General features: G+C 43.7%; 1 protein-coding gene across 4 annotated transcripts; it reads left to right on the top strand.

Moving 5' to 3' along the window:
• The first annotated feature begins 1,022 nt into the window (after nucleotides 1-1,022).
• On the top strand, nucleotides 1,023-26,482 carry LOC148861313 (DNA-directed RNA polymerases II, IV and V subunit 9A). Of its 4 annotated transcripts, none has more exons than XM_088985402.1 (6): nucleotides 1,023-1,408; nucleotides 2,165-2,234; nucleotides 6,074-6,216; nucleotides 6,352-6,427; nucleotides 21,752-21,910; nucleotides 26,122-26,482. In XM_088985402.1, the coding sequence occupies exons 3-6, from the start codon at nucleotides 6,188-6,190 to the stop codon at nucleotides 26,200-26,202; spliced, it is 345 nt and encodes a 114-aa protein (XP_088841528.1). In that variant the 5' UTR covers nucleotides 1,023-1,408; nucleotides 2,165-2,234; nucleotides 6,074-6,187; the 3' UTR covers nucleotides 26,203-26,482. The 4 variants fall into 4 exon arrangements, with proteins under 4 accessions (XP_088841528.1, XP_088841529.1, XP_088841531.1 ...); XM_088985403.1 differs by having other exon boundaries at nucleotides 1,196-1,408; nucleotides 6,079-6,216; XM_088985405.1 differs by having other exon boundaries at nucleotides 1,397-1,703.
• The last annotated feature ends 229 nt before the right edge of the window (nucleotides 26,483-26,711 follow it).

The raw sequence follows: 26,711 nt of genomic DNA, 5'->3' as shown, positions 1-26,711 counted from the left end.
GCACATGGGACGAGAAAGATGAATCACTAGTGTGCTAAACCTGACAAAATTTGGGAAGCTCATCTGAAATTGAAGGATGAATACGAGGAGGGTGAAAAGAAAATTCCAGGATATGGTATATTCCTCCGAGCTTATGCATCCTTACGTTTATGAACCATCTCTGAAATCATTCTCTAAACTTCACTTGCAAAGTGTTGTCGAGAGGGTTCATGCACACAAAGAGCACTTCATCCTCTTTCTTCTTCAATAGTGGGGGTGCTTTGTTGAAGAAGCAAAGAACGAGTGAGGCGGTGACGGTGGCAATCGAAGTGGTATGAGTGAACTGAACAAGGGTGACGGTGGTAGAAGTCCGGTCTTTCTTTCACTCTCTTCTTCCTCTAGGTGGCAATAGTGGAAACCCCTATGAAGTTTGATATTTGTTTCTCTCTCTTCTTCCTCTAAGAGATGGCGGCAACAACCTCTCTAAAGTCTGACCTCTCTTTTTCTCTCTCTCTCTTCTTCCTCTGGGTGGCAGTAGTGGAAACCCCTCTGAAGTTTGATATTTGTTTCTCTCTCTTCTTCCTCTAAGTGACGACGACAACCACCCCTCTAAAGTCCGACCTCTCTTTCTCTCTCTCTTCTTCCTCTAGAAGACAACAGTGGTAACCCCCCCCCCCCCACAAAGTCCGATCTCTCTCTCTCTCTCTCTTCTTTCTTTGGGTGACAACGATAGTAACCCCCCAAAGTCCAATCTCTCTCTCTCTCTCTCTCTCTCTCCTCTTCCTCTAGGCAACAACAGCGACAACCCCTCTAAAGTCTGACCTTTCTATCTTTCTCTTTTCTTCCTCTGGGTGACGGCTATGACAATCCCTCTAAAGTCCGATCTATCTTTCTCTCTCTCTTCTTACTATGGGTGACGACAACAATATTCGCCTTTGAACTCCAATCTTTCTCTCTCTTCTTCCACTGGCAATGGCGACAGCACTACCCAATGGCGAGAGTTATAGGGTTGTCTTAGAGCTTTGTATTTTTGTAAGCCGCAGGACAATTTAGTCATTTTTCACGAGTTTTGACAAAGTTAATGGCAAGAATAGAGTTAGCCAATTGTGAGAAAGAGTAGGGTTATCCTCGGTTAATTCTCAACAAGAAGGGTATAGTTAGTTTAAAAAATTTACCCATTTTTTTATATAAATCACATCACATGTGAGCGGATTATAAGTTTATAACGGCATACTAACGATATAGGAGGATTTGTCGGTTGTTAAAAAATTTAGGGTTATTTTGTTAAAAATGATGTATATCTGTATACGCTCGACTCTGTTTATCTTTGAGGCGGCTGCGGCTGCGGCTGCTGTTCAAATTTGAAATTCCTTCTCGTCGGAACAAGTATTTCTAAGATCTGATCGGAGGGAGATTTCCTTTTTGGCAGGTATCTGTTTCAATCTTCAATACCTCGATCTTGTTAGGGCCTACCTCAGTATCTAGTTATCTACTCGCCTTATATTATTCGTCAACGCTGTAGAAAACCCTAATTTGATCGAAACCTTTTCTATATACAAGAAGCCGCATTCTCGTTTAATGAATTTTCCCTGATAGCTATGATTTTGCCTCCAATTAGCGTTTCCGAACTGAAGGTTGAAAGTTTTTATGGAGATCTAGGTTGAAAGTTTATTTACCATATAGGGCTTAATGTCCTAGATTTTGCGGTTTGTAAGGATTGAAACGTGAGTTTTTACTTATTTATTTATTTTCATTCGCTTTGATGATGGATTATCGTTTTGTTCTTTTGAATAGATGTGCAGTTTTCTGATTCTGATTTATCAAGATTGGGGTTTTTTTTTTTTTCAATTGATGTTAGGGTTCTTGTACTCCTTGGTATTTATTTTTATTTCTCGTGTTGCCATATTGTTCCAGGTGTTGTTCTTTAAGTTTTCTTTCTTTTCATTCCTCTCTCTACGAAGTTGAATGAACTGTCTTGATTCTGATCTGTGAAGTTGGTATTTGGATTTAATATATTCACTAAAGTTTGCATTCTCGCTTCATCGTGTTGTGGACCCTATCGCCATTTTCATCTGCGTTTGGTATTTAGTTATTGGCTTAAAGTTGGATCGTGGCTTGTTTTGTATGAATTGAAGAGCTTTGTTTCATCGGCATGTGAAAATAATTGTTTTGGTTTGTATTGCAGGGTTTTTGAAGGATTCGGGGTTGAAGATTTTTGTTCCACAGGAGGTGGAAATCTGCTTATTCTGAATAAGGTAATGCCCATTTTAGCCGGTAAGTTACTTATCCGGGTAGTTCCTACTTCCTAGTAAGGTAAGAACAATTACTTGATTAAGTTTTTCCCGGGAAACACTTACCTGGCTAAGTGTATTTACCCATGTTCTTTTATTTCCTAGCTAAATAATGTAATACCCATTTTAGCCATAAAATCCATCATTGAAAGGGGCATTTTTGTCCCATATTTTACCTCTAGGTGAGAAAGTTATTTACCCACCTAACAGAATAAACTTTCCCTGTTTCTCACATAAATCTGAAAAATGAAGCTTTCTTGGCTCTCCTGTTCCTCTTAAAAAGAATACAAAAAACATTGCTTTTACCATAAATAAGAAACTTGTAAATGAAAGGCATGTTCTGCCCGTGGGTTGAATGTTTCGTTTGGTTTTAGAATGCGGCATAAGTGGAACCGTAGCGTGTGTGGGGCTCATTCCAGAAGACCTTTAAGATGATATTTTTCCTTCCTTTCCATTCCAGAAGACCTTTACTACAGCAGCAGCCACTTTTTGGAATGTGACGGGCCACAGCCACAGGTTTAACGAACGCAAAGCAAAATCCTTTGGCCCGTTCTAAACCCAAATGAAACGCAATTGTATTGTACTACATACGGAACACAGGCTAAGTGGAATCTTACACAGCGTGGCAAGTGGCAAATCCAGGCTCCCTGTCTCTGGAACCAGCAAAATGACTTTTTAGGGCCCGTTTGGTTCCTGGGAACAGGGTTTTGGAATCAGAATTGGAATAGGTTATTCCGAATCCAACTGTTTAGTTAGATGGAAGCGGAATCCCATCCTCATTCTAGCAATGGCATTTTCTCATTTGAGGGAATGGCCATTCCTTGTCCATTTCTTAGGAATGAAATCCCATTCCTGTTGATTTCAGTTCTTGTTTTTCATTCCTGTCTGAATCAAATAGATTAATAGACTATGAGAATGGATCATTTCAATTTCGATTTCAAAGGATTTCAATTTAATTTCAATTCCAATTGCAAATCAAATGAACCATCTTATGTATTGTTTTTTTTACTCAATAATGATTGATGACTATGCGGTCATCAAGCCCGCATAGTGGTTGGCATTAATGTGGAGTGCTTTGAGATCTTTGGCTAATATGTTGAGTTGTGAAAAAGGAGATTGGCCTTTGTGTTATTTGGGGTTACCCCATGGTGGAAACCCTAAATCGATTAGTTTTCGAAGCCCAGTGGTGGAAAGGTTTGAAAAAAGGCTGGCAAGTTCAGAAATGAAGGCAACAATACTTGGTGTTTAAAAAGCTAAAGAAATGGGGATTCGTAGATTGATTATTGGAGGGGACTCAAAAATTGTGATAAAGTGGCTGAAGAAAGGGGAAGGAATAATTTGGCAGTTAAGAAATGAGCTGAGGCGATTCAAGCAGGCTTCTAAAGAAATGATGATTCAAATAAGGTGGATTAGAAGGTCAGCTAACAGAATGGCTGATGGCCTTGCTAAGCAAGGAATTCAACGACAATCTATGTTTTGGGCTATGTTGTAGTTAGTGGATCTATTTAGGGTTACCTTTGGGGCTGTGATGTAATTAGTGGGATATATTGGACTTTTTGTCCGCCCACAACGTCTTGTTGTACATAACTTTTTAAATTAATAAATCTATTGTGTTGCTGATAAAAAAAAGAATGCTAGTTTAGGTCATGTTCAACCTCCATCTGATCAGTACAAAGTATCTAAATATTGAAATTTAATATTTGTGATAGCTTTGTCTCACATCCGAGACCTTTCATTGAACTGGTCGTTTAACAACGACAACTTTCAATGAAAAAGAGTAAGCAACGCTTACCCGCATTAGAAATAATAAGTAGAGAGTCATGAGTGTTGTCTATGTAACAAGGCGAACATGAATATTAGGGCTTAACAACTAAAACCGACTTGCAAGGCAAACCACATCAAGAATAAAGAAATCAAGAAACCCTGACTGAAAAAAAGAAGAAAACCAACCATACGAGGAGAGAAGAAAAGAAGGGGGGAAAGGAAGGGACCTGATGATCGCAGTTTCGACAGGCGTAGAGGAGAATCTTCTGCTCCTTGTCTTCCTTTGGGTAGAGAATGTTGTTGTTGATATTTTTTTTAATAAACAATGTAAACAAATAATAAATAAGAATATAAAAGATGAAATGGAAAATATTATCAACTGTAACCAACCCGACCTGACTCGGTTTTGGGTTGGGCACATACATAAACCAAAATCTCGGGTTGGTTTCGGTTTTCTTGCGTGAAAACCGAAACCAACCTGACCCGAACCGAACTAGTATTCTACTAGTTTGGTAGTTCCTACTTCCTAGTTTGAGTAGTTTCCTAATTCCTACTAGTCTTCTACTTTTAGACTTTTACTAGAACTAGAACTCTAGAAGGCCCATTAGGCAATTACAATTAGAATTCAATTAGGTGTCCTTTTTTAGTTTTTACCTAAATTAGAATTTAAAAGATTTCTAAATTTTTATTTTATTGATTTACCTAGTTTTTTACTCTAGAAGGCCATTATTGACACTTGTTTTTACATGAATTTATTGATTTTATTTTTTACCTGAATTAAATTTAGATTTATCTTGGACTCTTGAATATCAAATTATCAACCATTTCAGATTTTATTTGGCTTTGTACAAGAGCAAAACCGAAACCGACCCAACCTGGCTCAAACTGACCAGGTCGGTTTGGCCTGTCAGTGGGTCGGTTTCGGTTCCCACCTTAGCTAACTCGACCAGGTCGGGTCGATTGGGAAAATCCCAAAAAACCGACCCAACCCAACCCGGGAACACTCCTATTCCGCAATGTCATAAATAAGAAATAAATCTGTATCCAACCCGGGTTGAATGGATTAATATCATTTAAATTTAGGGGATGTTTGGAATCGTGACCATTTTTCAAAAAAAAATGGTGCCATGTCGGATCCATATAGGTGTTTCAATAAATGTTCATGTGTCTCATTGTTTGGTTCAGTTGATTATTAAAAAATCAGGCATGCCTAAAAAAATCAGGCATGCCTCAAAAAATCAGGACTCCACCGATGCATGAAATGCTAAATTTGGCATTTTTGGCATTTCATGCATCGTCGTTTCTCCCAATGGTTGATTGATGTGTATCCTATGTGGTGCTTACCTATTAGTACATACATGAAAAATGGTGATAAAAATGACCTTACCAAACAACATAGTGTTGCTCACTGCTTACCTGGCAGAAGCATTTTTTTTTTTTGTAAAAAACGGGTTTTGGAAACGTGTTTTTTCTTAAAAATCGGTCCCAAAAAGCATCCACGTTTGATGCATTTATGCAATCTGAACTAAATCGAATTGAGCAAGATTTAACTGAACACTTTAAATGTGCTAGGAACTGTAGAACTAGTGATAAGGTTACACGCCTATATTTAAATACATGGGCCTGCATCTTTTGGCGTGGAATGGGATCTGCTCTTCACACGTGGGCGCCTCACATGTACATCCATTGTGGGAATATCTCCCGTGAAAAATTACTTACAAGCACGAGAGATGTTCGCAAGTTAAGATGTGCGTGTGAGGTGCCCTATGTACGGAGCAAATCCGGTCTACCTCATCATTCGTTGCACAACCTGTTAAACTAATCCAAATTCGAATAATTACATGCAAATAGGGAGATGTTCTCAATGTGCTAACATGCTGTGAGGTTGGTGTGAGTAGGCGGGCCGCTCCTATAGTATAAATGTGTATTAGTGTATCAACTTTCCCAACGCTAAATTTACATCTGGAAACCAAAACCAGAGTCTCCCAGACTAAATAAAAGTATTGATTCGCTTTGCTTACATCTTACTCCTTTCTCAGAGTAGAGAGCAGGTGAAGCGAGGTGACAGACTAAACTAAAAAAGCTCGCGAGATAGCGGGGAAAAAAGAAGAAAAAGAAGGGTTTGCAGCAGAACTCCACTCCATCTATCCAAAATGAGTACTATGAAGTTTTGTCGTGAGTGGTTAGTGTCCATCCTGTCGCCCATCTTCCATCTTCTCCTACGTTTACATTGTTTTACAATTGATAATATTTTCCATTTCATCTTTTATATTCTTATTTATTATTTGTTTACATTGTTTGTTAAAAAAAATATCAGCAACAACATTCTCTACCCAAAGGAAGACAAGGAGCAGAAGATTCTCCTCTACGCCTGTCGAAACTGCGATCATCAGGTCCCTTCCTTTCCCCCCTTCTTTTCTTCTCTCCTTGTATGGTTGGTTTTCTTCTTTTTTTTCACTCAGGGTTTCTTGTTTTCTTTATTCTTGATGTGGTTTGCCTTGTAAGTCGGTTTTAGTTGTTAAGCCCTAATATTCATGTTCGCCTTGTTACATAGACAACACTTAGAGACCCTCTACTTATTATTTCTAATGCGGGTAAGCGTTGCTTACTCTTTTTCATTGAAAGTTGTCGCTGTTAAACGACCAGTTCAGTGAAAGGTCTCGGATGTGAGACAAAGCTATCGCAAATATTAAATTTCGATATTTAGATACTTTGTACTGATCAGATGGAGGCTGAACATGACCTAAACTAGCATTCTTTTTTTATCAGCAACACAATAGATTTATTAATTTAAAAAGTTATGTACAACAAGACGTTGTGGGCGGAATTGTAAAGCAAACATTTAGTAATGAAGTACTTTTTTTGTTTAAGTGTTGTGAAACTATTCTCCTTTTGCCGAAGTGACTATATTGCCGAGCTGCATAGGATTAGGTTCCCGAAACGAAGGGATTCCTTGAGGCGGGTTAACATAGTAAGGCTATATGCCCGATCTGTACCCATGTTGCCTGCTCTCCTGGTGCTAACACTTAGTTTACGGTGATGAGGTCCCGAGGTCATCTTCAGCTCGACGCTTTAGCCCTTAGGATATTTTCCTAGGTTTTTTGCCCATGTCAGAGAGGCGACTAGGTCTTGTAGTGTTGAGGTCTTTGTTACCTCGGCATTCTGGCCCTTAGGCTTTGGGAGCGGCTCACAGTCCGCCCAGTTCAGTAGCTCATAGGTATTATCGCCTTAGGTTGACGATGTTCCAAGCTCGGGGTATTTGCCTACACTTCAGGGTCTCGAGCTCGTACGCTCCTCCGAGTGCTCTCTTTTCTCTTTACTCGGTAGGGTCCTTCTTTACGTTGATGAGGTCTTGAGGTCATCCTCAGCTCGGCGCTTTAGCCCTTAGGATATTTTCCTAGGTTTTTTGCCCATGTCGGAGAGGCGACTGGGTCTTGTAGTGTCGAGGTCTTTGTTACCTCGGCATTCTGGCCCTTAGGCTTTGGGAGCGGCTCACAGTCCGCCCAGTTCGGTAGCTCATAGGTAATATCGCCTTAGGTTGTCGATGTTCCAAGCTCGGGGTATTTGCCTACCCTCCAGGGTCTCGAGCTCGTACGCTCTTCCGAGTGCTCTCTTTACTCGGTAGGGTCCTTCCCAGTTCGGCTAGAGTTTGCCAACGCTAGGCTCAGGTACCATGACCTTGCAGAGAACCAGGTCGCTGACGCGGAAGTTCCGCTTCTTGACTCTGATGTTGTAGTACCGAGCTACCCTTTGCTGATACGTTGCAGTCCTGATGTACGCGAGGTCCCTCACATCGTCGAGCAGGTCGAGGTTGGTACGTAGCTCGCCGTTATTGGTATTGTCGTTGTATGCTTCCAACCGAAGTGAGGGGATTTCGATTTCAGCTGGGATGATTGCCTCCGTGCCATAGGTGAGGTTGAAGGGAATTTCTTCGGTGGCGGTTTTATCTGTAGTTCGGTATGCCCATAAAACGCTGGGCAGCTCATCCGCCCATAGCCCTTTAGCTCGATTTAGCCTGGCCTTTAGTCCGCGGAGAATAGCTCTGTTCGTGACTTCTGCCTGACCGTTTGCTTGTGGGTGCGCGACCAACGTGAAGTTTTGTTGGATCCCCATGTCTTGGCACCACTCTTGGAATCCGATGTCTTTGAACTGCTTGCCATTGTCGGAGATCAGTATCCGGGTAGCCCGAAGCGACACTATGTTCTTCCAGAAGAAGTTCTGGACGTTTCAAGCTGTGATTGTTACGAGAGTTTCAGCTTCAACCCACTTTGTGAAGTAATCTACCGCCACTATTAGGAATTTCTACTCGTTGCTGGCGGGAATGGCTCGAGTAGGTCGATGCCCCACTATACGAAGGGCCATGGGCTGATGAGATACTTGAAGTCGGCGACGGGCTGGTGGTGAATATTAAGGTGCTTCTAGCACTTATCGTATTTCCTGACTAGCTCAACGGCATTTGCTTTCATCGTTGGCCAAAAGTAACCATGTCGTAGTGCTTTTTGAGCGAGGGCCCTGCCCCCCAGGTGTCCGCCACACAGGCCTTAATGAATGTCGTGGAGTACAAACTCGGCTTTGGGAGACCACAAGCAGTGCAGGTAGGGGAGTGTGTAGGATCTTCGATACAACTGTCCATCTATTATGACGTATTTGGCTGCCTGGCACTCTACCCTCCTGGCAGCATTGCGGTCTGCGGGGAGGGTTCCATGTAGCAGGAAGCTCGCGAGTGGATCAATCCAGCTCGGCTCTGCTTGGGCGACAAGAGCAACCTTTCTGCTCCCTCGAGAATGCTAGGCCGAGGTAAGTCCTCTATGTACACAGTTCTCATGGTGTTGTCATTGGTGCTGGCTAATCGGGACAGGGCATCGGCTTCAGCATTCTCTGACCTCGGGATTTGCCTGATGAAGTGTGACTAAAAGTTAAGCAGAGCCTCCTTTCTTTTGCTAAGTAGGCGATCATAGTTGGTTCGCGGGCTTCGTATTCGCCTGTAACTAGGTTGACCACAAACTGGGAATCGCTACAGATAACTGTGTCTCGCTTTTACCTCTTGCGCCAGGGCTAGCCCAGCTATCAACGCCTCATATTCCGCCTCATTATTGGACGCTCGAAACGTAGTAAGTACTCCAGTTTCGTGCCACTTGGGCCGTAGAGAACTACATCGGCTCCGCTACCCTACTGATTTGAGGAGCCATCTACGTGAAGGATCCAAGGCTCTTCATCCTAGTTCACGCTTGGCCTAACCAGGAGAGATACTGAACTGAATGCGACCTCACGGTGCTCGAACTCAACCAGCCTGGGAGCACCGAGCTCACCCGAACTGGGAGCCTCGTGCTCAACTGGGCTAAGGACCTCGGAGCTGAATGTGCATTCTGCAACAAAATCCGCCAAGGCTTGGGCTTTGATAGCAGTTCATGGCTTGTACTGGAGGTCGTACTCACTGAATTCGATGGCCCACTTCGTCAATCGACCAAATACCTCGGGCCTGAGCAATACTTGCCTCAAGGGTTTGTCGGTGAGGACGATAATGGTATGGGCTTGGAAATATGGACGGAATTTACGGGCCGCAATGACAAACGCATAGGCTAGCTTTTCTATCTCTGGATATCTCGTCCAGGCTCCCTACAATACTTTACTAACAGAATAGATGCGTCGTTGGACCTGATCTACTTCCCTTATCAGTACCAAACTGACCACTTCGTCGCTTACCGAGAGGTACAGTTCTAAAATATCGCCCTCTTCGGGTCGGGTCAAAATTGGGATACTTGCGAGGTATCTTTTGAGCTCGTCAAACGCGAGCTAGCATCCTGGGTTCCACTCGAACCCTTTGCTTTTCATTGCCTTGAAGAAGGGCAGGCAACGGTCTACCGATTTGGACATGAAACGACTCAGAGCGGCTATTTTGCCATTTAACCTCTAAACCTCTTTTACTTTTCGGGGTGGTCTCATATCTAGGATGGCTTTTATTTTGTCCGGGTTGGCCTCAATACCGCGCTGGTTGATGATGTACCCTAGGAACTTACCCGAGGTGACACCAAAGACACACTTGTTTGGGTTTAGTTTAATGCTAAATTGATGCGGGATTTGAAAGGCAGAATGCAAATCTTGTATTAATTCATGCGAAAACTGTCTTGACGACCATGTCGTCTACATAACATTCTATCTTTGTGCCAATTAAGGGTTGAAACAGCTTATTCACAAGCCTTTGAAAGGTTGCCCCAGCATTTTTCAGTCCAAAAAGCATAACCTTGTAGCAATATAGGCCGAACTCGGTTATGAAGGCGGTTTTTTCACCGTCGGCCGGGTCCATCCTAATTTGGTTGTAGCCCGAGTAGGCACCCAGGAAGCTTAGCAACTCGTGTCCCGAGGTCGCGTCCACTAGGCGGTCGATCCTGGGGAGGGGGAAGCAATCTTTCGGGCAAGCTCGGTTCAGGCCGGTGTAGTCGACGCACATGCGTCACTTGCCGTTTGCCTTTTTTACCAGAACAGGGTTGGCCACCCAACTCGGGTAATGAACTTCCCTTATGAAGTCTGCTGCGAGGAGTTTCTCGACCTCCTCATCGACCGCCCTCCAGCATTCTGGGGCTAGGTTGCGTTTCTTCTGTCTAATGGGCCTAATTACAGGGTCAGTATTCAGCTTGTGAGTTATAAGGTCGGGTCTATACTGGGCATCTATGCCGCGGACCATGCAAAAATATCTAAATTTTGAAGTAAGAAACTTACCAGTTCAGATCGTAGGGGTTCTTGGACGGAAGCACCAATCTGAAGCGTCCGAGTTGGGTATGCGGCTGAGGTCGGAACAGCGACTGCTTCTTCCGTGGGCACAGCTCATTCTTCGCCTTGCTCTATAGGCCGCTCCAGTTCGAGGTCGTCAGCCACCTTGGTCTTTCCCTTTAGGGTGGCGACATAGCACTTGCGGGACTCGAGATGGTCGCCCTGCGCTACCCCCACACCGAAGTCTATAGGGAATTTCATTGCCAAATGATAAGTGGAGACCACCACCCATAGGACATGGGTGATCGGCCGACCTATTATGGCATTGTATGGGGAGGGGGGGTCAGTCTGACTACGCAGGGCCATGTGCCGACTTCCACATGTACTGTCACTTTCCCAAGGGGCTTGACTTCTTCTCCGCTGAAGCCCACCAAAGGAGTGTTCGCGGGCTTCAAGTCACTTCCTTGCAACTAAAGCTAGTCAAATGCGGCTTTGAAGAGAATATATGTCGAGCTGCCCAAGTCAATGAGTACGTGCCTGACCTCGAAGTCATTGATCTTTACCTTTATGACGAGGGCGTCGTCATGGGGGTAGTGAACCCCGCGCGCGTTGTCATCGATGAAGAATATGGGGTCTTTCGTCCTTGGCCGCTTTGGGGGATTTTGTTCTTCTCTGGCGGCCTCACGGGTTGATGCCTGAGTTGCTGCCGTGGTGCATCCTGCCACAATCGATCCTCCAACGATCACATGAACAATCCCCGAATTGGCCTTTCCTCCGGGGGCTGCTTCTGTGACTGTTCTACTAGCCGGCTACTGGACTCGGGGGCATCTCTATTGTGCTCCCCCTGCCGACAATATTATTATGCTGTACAAAATTTCTTAGGTACCCGCGACGGATAAGTTCCTCTATCTCGTCGTGGAGATTTTTACAATGCCCGGTGCTATGGCCGTGGTCCCAATGAAAGCAGCAACACAAATTTTTATTCCTCTCATTCGGGTTCCTTTTTAGACGAGGTGGCCACTTCACGTACAGGGTGTCCTTGATCATCATCAGGATCTCAGCCCGCTTTGCATTCAAGGGCGTGTAGTCCGCCCGATCTGCCATGGGAGCTCAGAATGGCTGGCTTGGCTTCGCCCCCCGAGCTGAGTCTTTCTTCCTCCTGTCGTCTTGGTTGGGAGGTTCACCTTCCCTCTTCCTTTTTTCAAACCCACCCTCAGTTCTTTGGTTGATCTCCTCCTCCGTTCTTATGAATCTGTCCGCGAGTTTGAGGAATTCAGCTATGGTCGCGGGCTGGCTGACCACCATGTGCCATTTGAACTCCTTGTGCGTCACACCCCTCTTGGCCACCGCGAGCTGTACTGCTGGGTCCAGACGCGGTATCTATAAGCACGCGTCATTGAACCACCTGATATAGCCCCGGATGGACTCCTTCCTTTTGGACTATCCCGAGGAGGCTCTCCTCGGTTCGGGGGCATTGCTTGCTGGTGACAAAGTGTGCAGTGAAGACTTGCACAAACTGGGTCCAGCTCCTTATCGACCCAGGGGCCAAGTTCCTATACCAGGTGCGGGCCACTCCCCTGAGGGTGGTAGTGAAGGCCACGCACATGCAGGACTCGCTGGCTCTCGCCAGGTGCATCTGGGACTGGAAGGCATCAACATGATCACTGGGGTCAAATGACCCATCATACTTGTCTAGCGGAGGGAGTTTGAAATTTTTGGGCATGGGAACAGCGAGGAGTTCTGATGACAAGGGGGAAGGGACTGAAAGAATAGGGGCAACTTTTACCTCGTCCAAGCTTGCTTCTTCTTTACCTCGGAGCTGGAGCAGAACGCGGGTGGTAGTTCGGCGACTTCGTTGGCGCCTCCGCTGCTGCTTGGAAGGCCCGGTATTGGCATTGCTTGCTTCAGTGTTGCCGAGCTCAATGGGCCCGGACTACTGGTGGTAGTCTGCGGCCAGGATGTTGAATTGGTTCTCCGCGAGCAGGAGCCCGAACTTAGAGTGCCGAGGTGGTGCAGACTTGATTGGTTGGGAGGTTCTCGATCCGTCGGCGAGCTGCGAGGTGGGGGTAGTTAGTCTCCCTCCTGCTAGGGGATGAGGCCTGGCTTCTGGAGGGGTTCTGAGGCTGGGAAGCTTCCCCTCGGTGAAGGCGCCCGTCCTGAGGAGAGGGCTTGACCTGCTTGACAGCAGGGTGCCGAGGTGGTAGCTGTGGTTGGTTCTGAGGCAGTTGGGGGAATTGCTGCTGGTAGTGGTACTGAAAAATGTGTAGTACTTGTTGCTGATAGAGTTGGTGTTGCTGAAACTGTTGCATTTGGGCTTGCATGGCCCGCATGCATTGCATCAAGTCATCAAACTGATTCTGGTTGGTCGCCAGAGGGACAACAGTTGGTTCGGCGAAGGTTGACTCGATAGAGGGGGGAAGGGGAACATTCATAGGCGCCACTGTTCGTGGCGCATTGAGGCTAGGGATTCCGTCCGCCGAGAGGGGGACGGTGAACTGCCCGATGCATACAATGGCGGGCTGAGGGTGTTCTCCTAAAGCATTCAGGTCGGCGTTACGTTTGTCACTGCCGGAGGAAGCCATGAATGCTAAGTTTTCTTTTGAAGAGAGTTAAAGGTTAGGGGAGGCTTTTTGAAGTCTTCCCACAGACGGCGCCAAATGATGATGCACAATCTGGTCAATCTTAGCTGCCAGTAACCTTGCCTCTGACAGAGTTGAAGATGTCTGAAACAAGGAAGAAATTGAAGATTTCCAGGGAGGAACCGGTGGGAATACTCCGAAGCTCAAGTTAATACTCTTGAGAAGGCAAGGGAAAATAAGGGATTTCAAGACCAGAGAGCACAAATATCACATACCTCTTTCTCTAGGGGAAGAAGGTCTTTTATAACCACCTGGTGCACTCACTCCCAAGTTTCTGCCAAGTCAGGTATAACCGCCTCTATGGGGGGCAGACATAACCGCCACTGTCCTCTCTGTCAGGGTCGTCTTTGCCACAACTGAGATGGCGGTAGCAGGTGGCCGTTACGGCGTGATTGCCATCCATCAGACCCAGACCAGTCAGGTGTGTTGCCTCAGAGTACAGACTTGTCAGGTACGGTTTCACAGTTGCGCGACCTGGAGCCAAGGTGCTAGAGTGGTGCGCAAGGTGAAGTCTTGAGTTCGAATGGGAGCGCCCTACTGTTTGAGGTGTCGGCATATGGTCCGAACTGACCCGAGGTGGGCTAGTCCGGGCCTTTGCCCCTCGTAGGCTTCTGTTGACCTCGGGATTCTTAGGGAGAGCTCGGGTTTCGCCTCCCAGAAAGTGTGGGTTCCTTTTGGGGAGCTCGGGCCTTTTCTTGGGGAGCTTGAGAGCTCGGGCCTCTTATTGGAGAGCCCGGGAAGCTCGGGCCTTTTCTTGGGATATGGCCGTTCTATGTTGTCGTGCCAAGTTGGCGTTCCTACCAGGTTACCATGTTTTCTTCCACGTGTCGCGCAGCCAAGGGGTCGGGCCGAATCTACCTCCATCAGGATTCATGTAACCGACCCCATATGGTTGGGACAAGGCATGGATGTTGATGATGAAAAGGTTTCTGTGACTAAGGTTGAAACTCAGGCAATATGAAAAGAATTAAGAGGTGGCAAGAAAAACGGGTAATTGAACAGAATCTAGCTTCCTTTTTTTGGGTTTTCAGTGCTATGCACCATTAACAACTTCCCCCTGACCCCCTTTTCCCCAAAGTGCTGGTTGTAGGATTTGATTCCACATCAATGCTGGAACAAACCAGCTAACACACCAACGAGCCAGCCCTCGATTGGTTGAGTCTAGTTCCCTTAATGCCAAAGGAGAGTGTCTTTATCAAAATACACAAGAAAATCATAGTGGAAATTGGAACATAAAGTTGAAAAAGGAATTTGGCTTCAAGCTAATGACAAAGCCTTTCTTCCTGATAGAGATACAGAGACTATTTGATTCATGGATGATGTTCAGGTCATATAAGTTGGTAAAAGTCAATCTACATAATTGAGAAAGGCAAGTAGGCGAACATTTGGTATCCATAAAACTCCGCTTTGGACATATTACATGATAACTTTTCTAGTAAGGTACTGATAACACACCCAATTTTCTCTACCGATAGATCTATGTCTCCTATGCCTAATGGATTCACAATTGGCTTTCTATCAAGATTGTTGGGAGATAATTAAAAATGACTTGATGAAAGCGTTCAAGGAATTCTATAGAAGGGGAGTGATCAATCCAAGGATGAATTCAACATTCTTGGCATTGATCCCAAAGAAGCTAGGAGACTTCAAACCTATAAGCTTAGTGACTAGTATCTATAAGGTAATTGCCGAGGTATTGTCTCTAAGGCTTAAAAAGGTGCTCCCCTCTATTATTTCCCAATACCAAGGGGCCTTTGCCCAAGACGACAGATTATTGATCAAATTCTAATTGCAAGTGAATGTGTAGAGGCTCAAAAGAGGTTGAAGAGGAAGGGAATGGCAATTAAATTGGATTTGGAAAAGGCTTATGCTTTAGTGGACTGAGACTTTTTGATTAACATAATGAGAAGGTGTGGGTTTGGGAATCTATGGTGTAAATGGATCAAAGGTTGTCTGCAAACGTGCCATTTTTCTATTTTAGTGAATGGCACTGCAATTGATTTCATTGAAGGGATCAGAGGCCTTAGACAAGGAGATCCACTCTCTCCCTTTCTCTTTACTCTGGTGGCTGAGGTCTTAGGCAAGTTAATCTCAAAGGATAACTTGATGCAATTGATTAAAGGTTGGACAATAGGGAGAGGTAGAGTTTTGGTTTCACACTTGCAGTTTGCAGACGACATCATGGTTTTTTGTGATGGGGGGAGTCAAGAAAGTGTAGAAAATCTAAAATTAGTTGTGAGGCTTTTTGAGAGGATCTCCAACTTGAGAATCAATTGGTCAAGGAGTTTGGTGGTTGGCATTAATGTGGAGTGCTTTGAGATCTTTGGCTAATATGTTGAGTTGTGAAAAAGGAGATTGGCCTTTGTGTTATTTGGGGTTACCCCATGGTGGAAACCCTAAATCGATTAGTTTTCGAAGTCCAGTAGTGGAAAGGTTTGAAAAAAGGCTGGCAAATTGGAAAATGAATTATATTTCATTGGGAGGGAGAATCACGCTGATAAAATACACTTTGGCTAATCTTCTAGTTTATTACATGTTGGTTATTAGGATGTTGGGAATTGGAAATGTAAAGTTGAAAAATGTAGCCTTGTTAAGTAAATGGCTTTGAAGGTTCCCTAAAGAAAATGAGAAGTTATGGGCTAGAGTTATCTCAAGTATCCATTGGTTGTCAACCAATGGTAGGGATGCGAGCTGTCTACAAAATGCCACCTTGGCTGCTCCCTGGAAGGCCATCCATGATGTTCTTCCTTTGTTTATCTCCCATTTAAGGTATGGTTTGGTTTTGGGTCAGAAAATCAGATTTTGGGAGGACATTTGGATAGGGGATTCTCCCTTATCTGAGGTTTTCCCTTCCCTTTTTGCTCTTTCTAGTCTCAAAGGAAAACCTATTAGTGATTTCATCGATTCCTCTTCACTTTCAAATTTGAATTGGAACTTGGGCTTTATTAGAAACCTAAGAAAATCTGAATTATCTAGCGTCTCCACTTTGATTACCTTGCTAAACTCAACGGTACTGGGGTATAGTGGTTCAGATTCTAGCGTTTGGCCACTAAATCAGTATGGATCCTTCTCTTGCAAATCTTTCTTGAATTCTCTTGCTGCCACCTCTTCCTCTCCTTCTTTCCCTGTCAAGGAGGTTTGGTTTTGTCCCATACCACCTAAGCCTTTTGTTGGGAGGTCTTCCATGGATCCATTAATACTTGTGATTTGCTTAAAAAAAAGAAGACCAAAATGATGCTTGTCCCCAAATAGGTGCTCCTTATGTAAACTGGTGAGACTGCCTTTCACCTTTTAATATCCTGTTCTTTTGTTAATCATATTTGGGAGTGGTTTTCCCTTCTGTTTGGTTGCAGTTGGATTTCTCTTGCTAATCAGGAAAGCTTCTTTAACTCTCAAACTTTCAAGTGTTCTAAAGAGGCAGAATCATGGGAAGATGCACTAGAGCTGCAGTAGTTTGGACAACTTGGGAAGAAAGAAATCTGAGGATATTTGAAGATAAAGAAAGAAGCAAAGAAGTTGTGATTGAAGTGATTACTCTAAGGGTGGTGCACTGGGTGAAGACACTAAAATTGTTTGCTGATTTTAAGATAGAAGACTTTTTCAGATCATGGGGAACAATTGCAAGTTCTGCATCTAGAAGATCTATTATAAATGAATAATGGTCCCCTCTGAATGATGGGTGGAAAAAACTAAATTTTGATGGCAGCTCTTTGGGAAATCCGGACCCATCAGGCATTGATGGGGTAATAAGGGAAGAGAATGGAAATGTGTTAGCCATGTTCTCAGGTCCTAATCAGCATGGGGATGTGGAGAGTTCAGAAATGAAAGCAGCAGTACTTGGTGTTGAAAAAGCTAAAGAAATGGGGATTCACAGATTGATTATTGGAGGGGACTCAAAAATTGTGATAAAGTGGCTGAAGAAAGGGGAAAGAATAATTTGACAGTTAAGAAATGAGCTCAGGCGATTCAAGTAGGCTTCTAAAGAAATGATGATTCAAATAAGGTGGATTAGAAGGTCAGCTAACAGCATGGCCGATGGCCTTGCTAAGCAAAAAAAAAGAGAGAGAGAGAAAATGAACTCGCAGGCTCGATACATATCACTTTGGGCTCACAGGCTTGGTACACATCACTTCGGGACTACATCCCCCTTGCCCTCAGAAGGGACTTCGGCAACACTCGGGGGGTCAACCTCGTCGTCAGAGTCTGGATCTTCATCAGCCGCAGCCGCCATCTTCGAAGAGATATGCGAGGTGGTGATGGCACGAATATCAAGTTCGGGGTAGGCATGCCTTATCATCCACCGGTTCAGTTTGAAGCCCCTTGGTATGAGCCCACCATCAGGTCATCGAAGCGCTTCGACGCTATGTAGTCGTTGACGACCTTCACCTTGGTGTCCTCAAGGGCCTGGAAGAAGATCTCGGACTTCTCCTTGATGTTGGCCTTGAGGTATTCCACCTCGTGCTCTAGGCCCCCTTTCGAGGTCGCATGGTGTTTAACGACAAGCCTCAGGGCGCTGTTCTCCCTTCGGAGCCTCTCCAACTCACTCCTCTGAGCTGAAGTCTCGCCCTCAAGACGTTGGACCCGCTCACGAGTTGATCCCAAAGCCTCTTCGGCAGTTTGCGCCCGCTCACGAGCTGATCCCAAAGCCTCTTTGGCAGTTTGCGCCCGCTCATGAGCTGATTCCAAAGCCTCTTCGGCAGCCTGTGCCTGTTTCAGGCTCCTCTCTGATTTGATAATTAGGGCATGGATGGAGGAGTTCGCCTGCCAAGCAAGAAGTCAGTTCGGCAAGAAAGTAAAGAAGGAAAAAAGCACAAAGGGAACTGCGTCAACTTACCACCATGACATGAGACGTAGCACGTGCGCCGATGTGGCCTGGAGGAAGCTCGGACCATGCCGCGACCTCGCTTGGGTAAACGACCTTCTTACTCTTCCAAAGATCTCAACTCGGAGTCAGCACACTGCCAACCCCCTTCTGGCTCCCCGAGCTGGAAAACATTGTCGGAGAATCCAGGTTGATGACCGGAGGGCGGCTCGGGGCTTCGGACTCCACGCGAGCACGCTTGGTGACCCGCTTCCTCCTCTTCATTCCATCAAGTAGGCTGGCATCGCGGGTCTTCTCTGCCTCCATGATACTTGTGAAAAGAGCTCGACATTAGTACAAAAAAAAGGGAAGAAGGAAACTAAGTAAAGAAGCCTACCCGAACTCAGACCGGCCTGAATAAGTTTAGCTTCCGAGAGGTATTCTTCGCACTCGAGCCCGACCTGGGCCTAGGACTGAAAGGTCTCCGCCATGTCTTTATCCAACATGACGTCGGGATCAGGGACAACCACCCTCCATTGAGTAGGAAACGGCCACATCGTAGCACTTCGGACCATGAAGTAGTCCCGCTTCCATGCCGGGACCTTGTTTGGAAGTTTGTGAAGGAGTTTGGATCCTGGGCGGGGAGACAGGTAGTAAGCCCGCTTGTGCTCGGGAAGGAAGCTCGCTTGTTTTTTGAGCATAAGAAGAGCAGAAAAAATTTCTAAGTCCAAAGGAATAACATATTCGTAGCAGAGGGATATGGTCCCAACAACGTTGCGAATAGAGTTCGCGTGAAGCTGACCGATTGAGACGCCAAAGTGGTTCAAGACTTCGACGATTAGGGGGTGAAGAGGAAGGTGCAGCCCGGCAATGAGCTGCTCCTAGAAGACCAGGATCTCATTTGGACCGTGCTTCCAAGGGAAGTTGCTCGAAGGTAAGCTATATGCATACTCCCCGAGCAGGTTGAACTGACGAACAAGGGATCGAAGTCTCTCAGACGTCATAGTGGAGGGTCCGAACATGTCCGGCATCCAACCCCGACGAGAAGTGGACTCTAGGCTACCTGGGGTGACTCGGGCTGAGGCCCTTCCTTAGGCTCATCCAGAAGGCTGTCAAAAGAGTCAGCCCGACCCGAGGTCCCCGCCTCAGGCTCTTCTAAGAGGTTATCTAAGCTACCCGAACTACTCGAACTAGACATCGCAAAAGGAAAGGAAAGGAAATTGAAAAAGGCTAAGGGGACTCACCAAGGGGATGATACCGAACTAGGGAAAGTGATGCGAGCTCAAGGAACGATCGTTGATTATTGGCGAAGGAAAAGTGACTAGGGACCCCACTATTTATAGCCGCTGTACCCGCGCATCAACGGTCGAGATCAAAGCCATCCAACGTCTTTCAGGGAAATTGGCTACACAACCCCCGAGGTGAAATCAGTTTAGCGCGAAATTTTGACGTCTGATAGTTGATAAATAGTTTTACGTCCGCGCGTGAGCTGTACGTGACCTGGGCTGACTTTGGTCAAGCCGCGCTGATCCTGGTTGAGCCAAGAGCATCGGCGGGTCAGATCGGGAAATCTCCGAGCTGGACTAAGCACGCCACGGAGCGAATCCACCCGTCAGTCCGTGAACTCCCCACGCCAGGTCAAGACACCGGGCATGGGGAGTGGGGGGCAATTGATGGAGGTAGATTCGGCCCAACCCCTTGGCTGCGCGACACGTGGAAGAAAACCGGGTGACCTGGTAGGAACGCCAGCTCAGCACGGTGACATAGCATGGCCATATCCCAAGAAAAGGCCCGAGCTTCCTGGGCTCTCCAATAAGAGGTCTGAGCTCCCCAAGAAAAGGCCTGAGCTCCCCAAAAGGAACCCACACTTCCTGGGAGGCGAAACTCGAGCTCTCCCTAAGAATCCTGAGGTTAACAGAAGCCCGCGAGGGGCAAAGGCCCGGACTAGCCCACCTCGGGTCAGTTCGGACCATATGCCGGCACCTCGGACAGCAAGGCACTCCATTCGAACTCAAGACTTCACCTCGCGCACCACTCCGGCACCTTGGCTCTAGGTTGCGCAACTGTGAAACCGTATCTGACAGGTCCGTACTCTGAGGCAGCACACGTGATTGGTCTGGGTCTGACAGATGGCAATCACGCCGTAACGGTCACCTGCTACCGCCATCTCAGTTGTGGCAGAGACGGCTCTGACAGAGAGGACAGTGGCAGTTATGTTTGCCCCCCACAGAGGCGGTTATACCTGACTTGGCAGAAATTTGGGAGTGAGTGTACCAGGTGGTTATAAAAGACCTTTCCCCAGAGAAAGAGGTTTGTGGTATTTGTGCTCTCTGGTCTTGAAATCCCTTATTTTCCCTTGCCTTCTCAAGGGTATTAACTTGAGCTTCAGAGTATTCCCACCGGGTTTCTCCCCAGAAATCTCCAATTTCTTCCTTGTTTTAGGCATCTTCAACTCTGTCAGAGGCAAGGTTACCGACAGCTAAGACCGACCGGATTGTGCATCATCAAATCCTATTTTGCCATTCTGTTCTATTTAATGCCATATCCACTATTAAATAATTAGTGTTAACTCATTTCTTATTTTCTTACTTCTACCCATGCCTTGTCCCAACTATAAAGACATTCTTCTTTTGCTTGTGGTTATTGTAAAGCTCTCACTACAAAACCTTTTCACTCCTAAAGATGGACGCTATTATCATGACTCTGATGACTTCCTAGACTCGTTGATTTATAGCAGGTTTTCATTTTCTTTCTGACGATTGTATACGTATTTCTGTCACTTCAATGTGATGAGCTTCTTTTTGCTGTATATGTGCATCATTGTAAATTTTATAATTTATTTTCAAGGTCAGGTGATGGTTCCAATGTTCCATAATCTCCAAGCTTATCTTCTATATAAAAAAGTAGTTCTGTGGCAACACTAAATATATGACATAGTTAGCCAATGACTGTTACCCCATTTAGACACTACAAGTATTGATATTCTTGGTCAGTTGACACTTTTGAGAATCATTTTCCCCTTCTCCTTGCTGCTGAAGTCTCAAAATGTGCTGATGAACCATCAAAGTTCATTGCCTCCAGCTCAACCATAGGGGCTTATATGTTAGTACCAAATGTATTAAGTGTAAGGCTAAAAGATGTAAAGAGAACTCAACTTGACAAGCATGATTCAAGCCTTTTACCAACAATATTTCTTGCCTTCCTATCAACTGCCATGGTTCCTTTTCTTGAATCGGCTCTACATTTTCAGCTTTTGCACCAAAGTACTAACGATTGATGTCTTGTTGATAATTTTCATTACAGTTCTTTCAGAATCTTACCATACATCATGATTTCATGTTGTTTTTAGGGAAAAGAGGTGTGTCTTTAGGTATGTATAATATGTATCAACTAAAGAAAAATTTAATATTTCTCTCAAAAATCTACGTAGTATTCTGGCAGGATTGATTTCCATGCTAGAAAATAAATTCTCATATAGAAACTACGTTTCAAATAGAGTACCTGGGATCAGCTCCTGTATATGTGGAGGACAATGGAGTAACTGATGAAGCCTTTCTTTTTTATTGCAGGAAGTTGCTGATAACAACTGTGTCTACAGAAACGAGATACATCATTCTGTTGGTGAGCGCACTCAGGTATTGCAGGATGTAGCTGCGGATCCAACTCTTCCTCGTACAAAATCTGTTCGATGTGCACAATGTAATCATGGGGAAGCTGTTTTCTTCCAGGTAAATTTTATATATATATATATATATATATATATATATATGTACTTATTCTTCCACATAAATTTCTTACTAGGCTTCTCTGCCATGTCCAAAATTGATGTGACAGAAATAATTAAGTACTAGTATGATATTAAAGCTTTAGCAATTGCTAGAAACAATTCTAAGCAGACTGTTAAGACATCCATTGAATGCAAAAATGATTGCTTTGGGAACCATGATTAATCCTATACTGAGGCTATAGGTGCAATATCTAGGGAAATATTATCACTGAAACTGATGGTCTTCAGAAAAATCATATGGGAGTTTAACTGAAAATTGGTAATACTTAGAAACTATTTGGGGCCACGATAGAATTTCCCCTACAGATAGTATTAGTATGGTGATTCTATTCTATATGCTTGCAGTCAGCAAACTTTTTTGTTCCATGTTGGATTGGGAATCTATTATTCATGGCATTATTGACTCTTGTCTAGTGGCTATGTGACACTTGTAGCATTACCAGGACACCTTAGAAAATAATCTAGCAGTGTTGACACTTGTTACCTAAGTTATTGCAGCATGCTGATATGCCCAAAGATGAACTTATGAAAATAGTGCCCGAAGATGAACTTATGAAAATAGTGCCCGAAGATGAAGTCCTTTTTTTATTTTTCCTTTCTTGGTTGGTAGGGGGAGATGCTGGCGTTTAGGGACTAGGTGTGATGGGAATCTGCATGTCCCATAATGTGCAAATACATTTTTATCATATTTTTGCTTTAGTTTTAACTTGTTCATTTTATGGGATGGCCATGTCATGATTTTTAGAGGTTGACATTGCATGACATGGCCAGACACTAGTGAACACTTGATGAATACTTCTCACTTGTCCCATGTCCTATGATAATGCTGGTATTGTGTATCACAGGAAAAGGGGGATGGTTGCTTTGATAATCCTCTTGAAGTGTAAAAGCATCACAACTCCTTTCAGTTATTTAAAATGTCAATATATAAAAGAAATTAATTAATAGGATTAAAAATACTAAAATTGGACTAAATGCTTTATTAGAGAAGTATAAAGCAAACATGGTAAGAGAATATATTTAACCAGCACCCACAGATTATTTGTGTGAAATAATTACTGTGGGAGACCTAGTATTTTTTCTTTAATGCACAGTGTAGAAGCAGTGCCATGGCATTTTACCTGGATAATAATTATCCACTTAGGAAATGCTCTCTGCTTGTCTGGTTCACTAAATGTATGCTTTTAATTTAGCTACTTGATATGAAAGTTATAAAATATCTTGCATTCTTGTCTGGTCATTGCAATAAAATATCTTCTTAAAAGGCAATGAAAGTTATAAAATCATTATTTTTTATGTGAGAAATAAGAATTTCAGACCCTAACATAGACTTGTTCGGGCTTGCCTCGAGGGGTGTGGTTGGGGGTCCGGGGACGGAGCCCCCGGCCCAGGCATTAGACACAAAAAACAGCAAAAAAGTGCATGCCTGGGCTGAGGCGCAAGGCGTGCGCCTTTTGAAAGGGGTGCTTCTAGGACCTGGGCGACGCGCATACCCCAAAATGTGCCTCGCCTGTGTGCCTAGGCGCACCTTTTAAATCACTGCAGTAACCTCTACTGAATGATCTCAAAGAAACAAGAAAGGGGGGTAAAATTGGAATTTTAATAAAATTATTAGACTAGTGCAAACGGCCCAAAACATTTCACAAATGGAGGGCTATTTGTGTTAAGTGAGAGTGGGACCACCCCATGGAGTATACTTAAGTGGTTCTGGAAACCACAGGGTATATATTCAAGTGGTTTAGTGAAACCACAAGGTATGTTTAAGTAATTAACCCTTTTACTAATTGAACAAAAGAATGAATATGTACAATATGCCAACCATCTGCAAAATAGAATCTATGCATTCTTCCTGTGAGGCTGGCCATTGCTCCTCCCTTTACATTTAGTTCCTTAAAGCATGTTACCACAAAACATCTAAACCCTGTTCACCCTTTATCTGGTCATGGCATTACACATTTGCTGATCTGTAGGTCCATATAAAACTTGCATTTAGTTCTGACACTAACTCACTAAGGCTCTCATCTCCTTTAAGTAGTCCCAACATGCCATGGACCTTGTTTTGTGTTGCAGCCATTTCACAACCACCTTCGAGTCCCCCTCCACCACAAGTTTCCTTTACCAAGCTGCACCTTGCAATGTTTAGTTTAACCTCTCCTATTATTGGTGGGACTCAATGTGAAGAGACTGTAGTCCTATGTGTAAGAATATTCACCATCACACTCCACTAAGCAGGTCTTCAGTAGAAAAAGCTTCAAAGAGCTTTAAAATTTTGATCCACTTCACAACTTTTATTTGAATGCATTCCTTGAGTATTGACTGCTTCTTGAGTTCTTGTCGATATACTTGTCGGTTGTACTCCCCTTAGCCGAGTCTGGCTATCTACATCTCTATTTAGACTTTTTTATAGTAAAAATAAAATAAAAATTCATTAAAAAAATAAAAATATTACATCCTATCCAGGTGTTAAGGCAACACCCACATGCCAGCTACTCTTTTTAAACTTCATCATGAGTCCTATTATCAGGAAAAAGAAAAAAAAAACCTACGAGAGGTCTAGGTCCCAATAAGGAGGGACAAGAGAAGGATTCCACTTGGGGAAATTATCTTGGATTAGAGTTTTTGCTTTTAGGTCGTGTTTGGTTTGAAAGAAAAGGTAGGACAAACCAAATACAGCCTAAATAACAGCCCTCTAATTTTTCCTTTCCTTTTTCTTTTTTTTTTTTTTTTAATTGAAAGTTTCCCATAAAACAGAGCTTATCTAGAACACATGGGGTTAGTTTTTGGACTGAATCTTTTCATGGAATTAGGTTTCTTTTCTTTGTGTTTTGTGTGTTGGGGGGTGGGGGCAAAAATGTCAAGAACTGAGGGGGCCCTTTTGAGCACTAAACTTACTAGCCATGTGGAAGTTTCCTTGGTTTAGATTCCAGTGAATGACCGGACTAGCATACTGTTCTCTATTGACAGCCTCACATTCTACTACTGCATAGGACTTTCTAATAGTTCATGTTCACTTCCCTAGTCAAACTTATGCCATCTTGTATTAGCGTCTTCCCTAAGTTATAACAGCCATCCAAAGTTTCAATAGTTTTTTTTTGAAAAATGCCCCCAAAGAAAGTCTTGTTGGGATCCCATCTGCCAACCATATCATAATGTGGAAGATACCTAGGTTATAATATTTAGGCAGTGCTTGGTAGCATTTTAATGGAATTGTTTCTAGTTCTGGGAATGTTTCCATGGAATTTTATCAACTTGCCTGTCTCCACAGCTAGACAACCTTAGGTTCAGTTTGGGAAGAGTACAAATACAAATATATGCAGATACAAGGTTTTGCACTCTACGTATTTGTATTTGTACTCTTTCAAAACTGAGCCTTACTAGCAAAAGGCAACATTTTTTGATCGTGGGAGCACCAAGAATTATTTATCCAAGTCTCCTCGGCTAGACGACCTTATTAGTAAACCTGTACCAACATAAAATTTCAACTGCGAGCCGATTTGATCTGCTAAAAATGTTGTATGACCTTTCTAAACCTAAGAATTTAGATGCAACAGCTTGTTTTATCCATTTTGTTTTATATTGGCACTTGATTTATTTAAATATTTTTTCTTGATACAAGATTTATTTAAATATTTTGTAATACAAGAGTTCTTTAATGTGGGTTTACATGTTTCTGCACTACACCTAAAATGCTATATTTTAGGGAAAACTCCTGATTAATACCCTTTACTTTGGGCCTAGTGCCACTTTGGTCCCCGAACTTTAAAATGAGAATTCAATACCCAAACTTTTAAAGCGTGACAATCCAGTACCTGCCGTTAAATAGCTGTTAATCAACTGTTAAATGGCATTTGAAAGAGACACAAATGCCCTTCAAGTGTTTTTAATCAATCATTTGTCAATGTTTGGATGGTTGATAAAGAAAATTAGATGACACTTAAAGGGCATTTGTGTCTTTTTCAAATGCCACTTAATGGCTGTACTGAATTGTCATTTTTTTAAATTTGGGTACTGAATTGTCGCATTTTAAAATTTGGGGACCAAAGTGGCATTAGGCCCAAAGTACAGGGTACTAATAGGAAATTATTCTTATATTTTATTGTGATCAAAGATATCTATTTGCGTTGCTAATTTTATAATTCTATGTATATTCAGGCTACTTCTAGAGGTGAGGAAGGTATGACACTGTTTTTTGTTTGCTGCAACCCTAACTGTGGCCATCGCTGGAGAGATTGATTTATGCATGAACAAGTGGCATTGGAGTGCTCAAGTAGGCAGTCATTTTGTATTTGTATCAGTTCGGCATTTTGTTCTTCACAACTGATTCAAACCGAAAATAGTTCTAAGTTTTCACGGTACCATCTGTGAAATGTCAGTTCATACGGCGTTGTGTATGGATAAACCCTGTCTGTGGTAAAGAATTTGTAACTGACATTTCGTCCTTGTGACCGATTATAACTAAAGAGTCTTAAGCTTTGACGATCACGATACTATATGTGAAATATCAGTTCATTCATATTTTGTTGCTTAGTGGTTGAATTTTATTTCAGTTTTTCAGATACACAGTTTTCATTTTTCAATTGGCTTTAATAAAGCACTCGGTACGGGTTGACGTTGGATTTGAGTCATTTAACTAGTCGTATCCGCTTGCCAGTTTCTTTGACTAGTAGTTCCATTAGCGCTAAAAACATGGGGATATCATTAATAACAGCTTAAGTCATATCGAGTAAATGGGGATACAAAAC

This window comes from Nelumbo lutea, chromosome 4 (genome assembly GCF_056320005.1).
Source record: "Nelumbo lutea isolate HS-2025 chromosome 4, American lotus-T2T, whole genome shotgun sequence".
Classification (NCBI taxonomy): Eukaryota; Viridiplantae; Streptophyta; class Magnoliopsida; order Proteales; family Nelumbonaceae; genus Nelumbo; species Nelumbo lutea.
Note: the sequence above shows the minus strand (reverse complement) of the source record. Positions and strands in the feature narration are given on the sequence as shown.

What these genes read in the sequence shown, in the direction of transcription:
- LOC148861313 (XM_088985402.1), top strand. Translation starts at nt 6,188, where the DNA reads ATGAGTACTATGAAGTTTTGTCGTGAGTG. An exon ending in ATGAAGTTTTGTCGTGAGTG is followed by an intron (nt 6,217 to 6,351) that starts GTTAGTGTCCAT and finishes AAAAAATATCAG; the next exon opens with CAACAACATTCTCTACCCAA. An exon ending in GGGAAGCTGTTTTCTTCCAG is followed by an intron (nt 21,911 to 26,121) that starts GTAAATTTTATA and finishes ATGTATATTCAG; the next exon opens with GCTACTTCTAGAGGTGAGGA.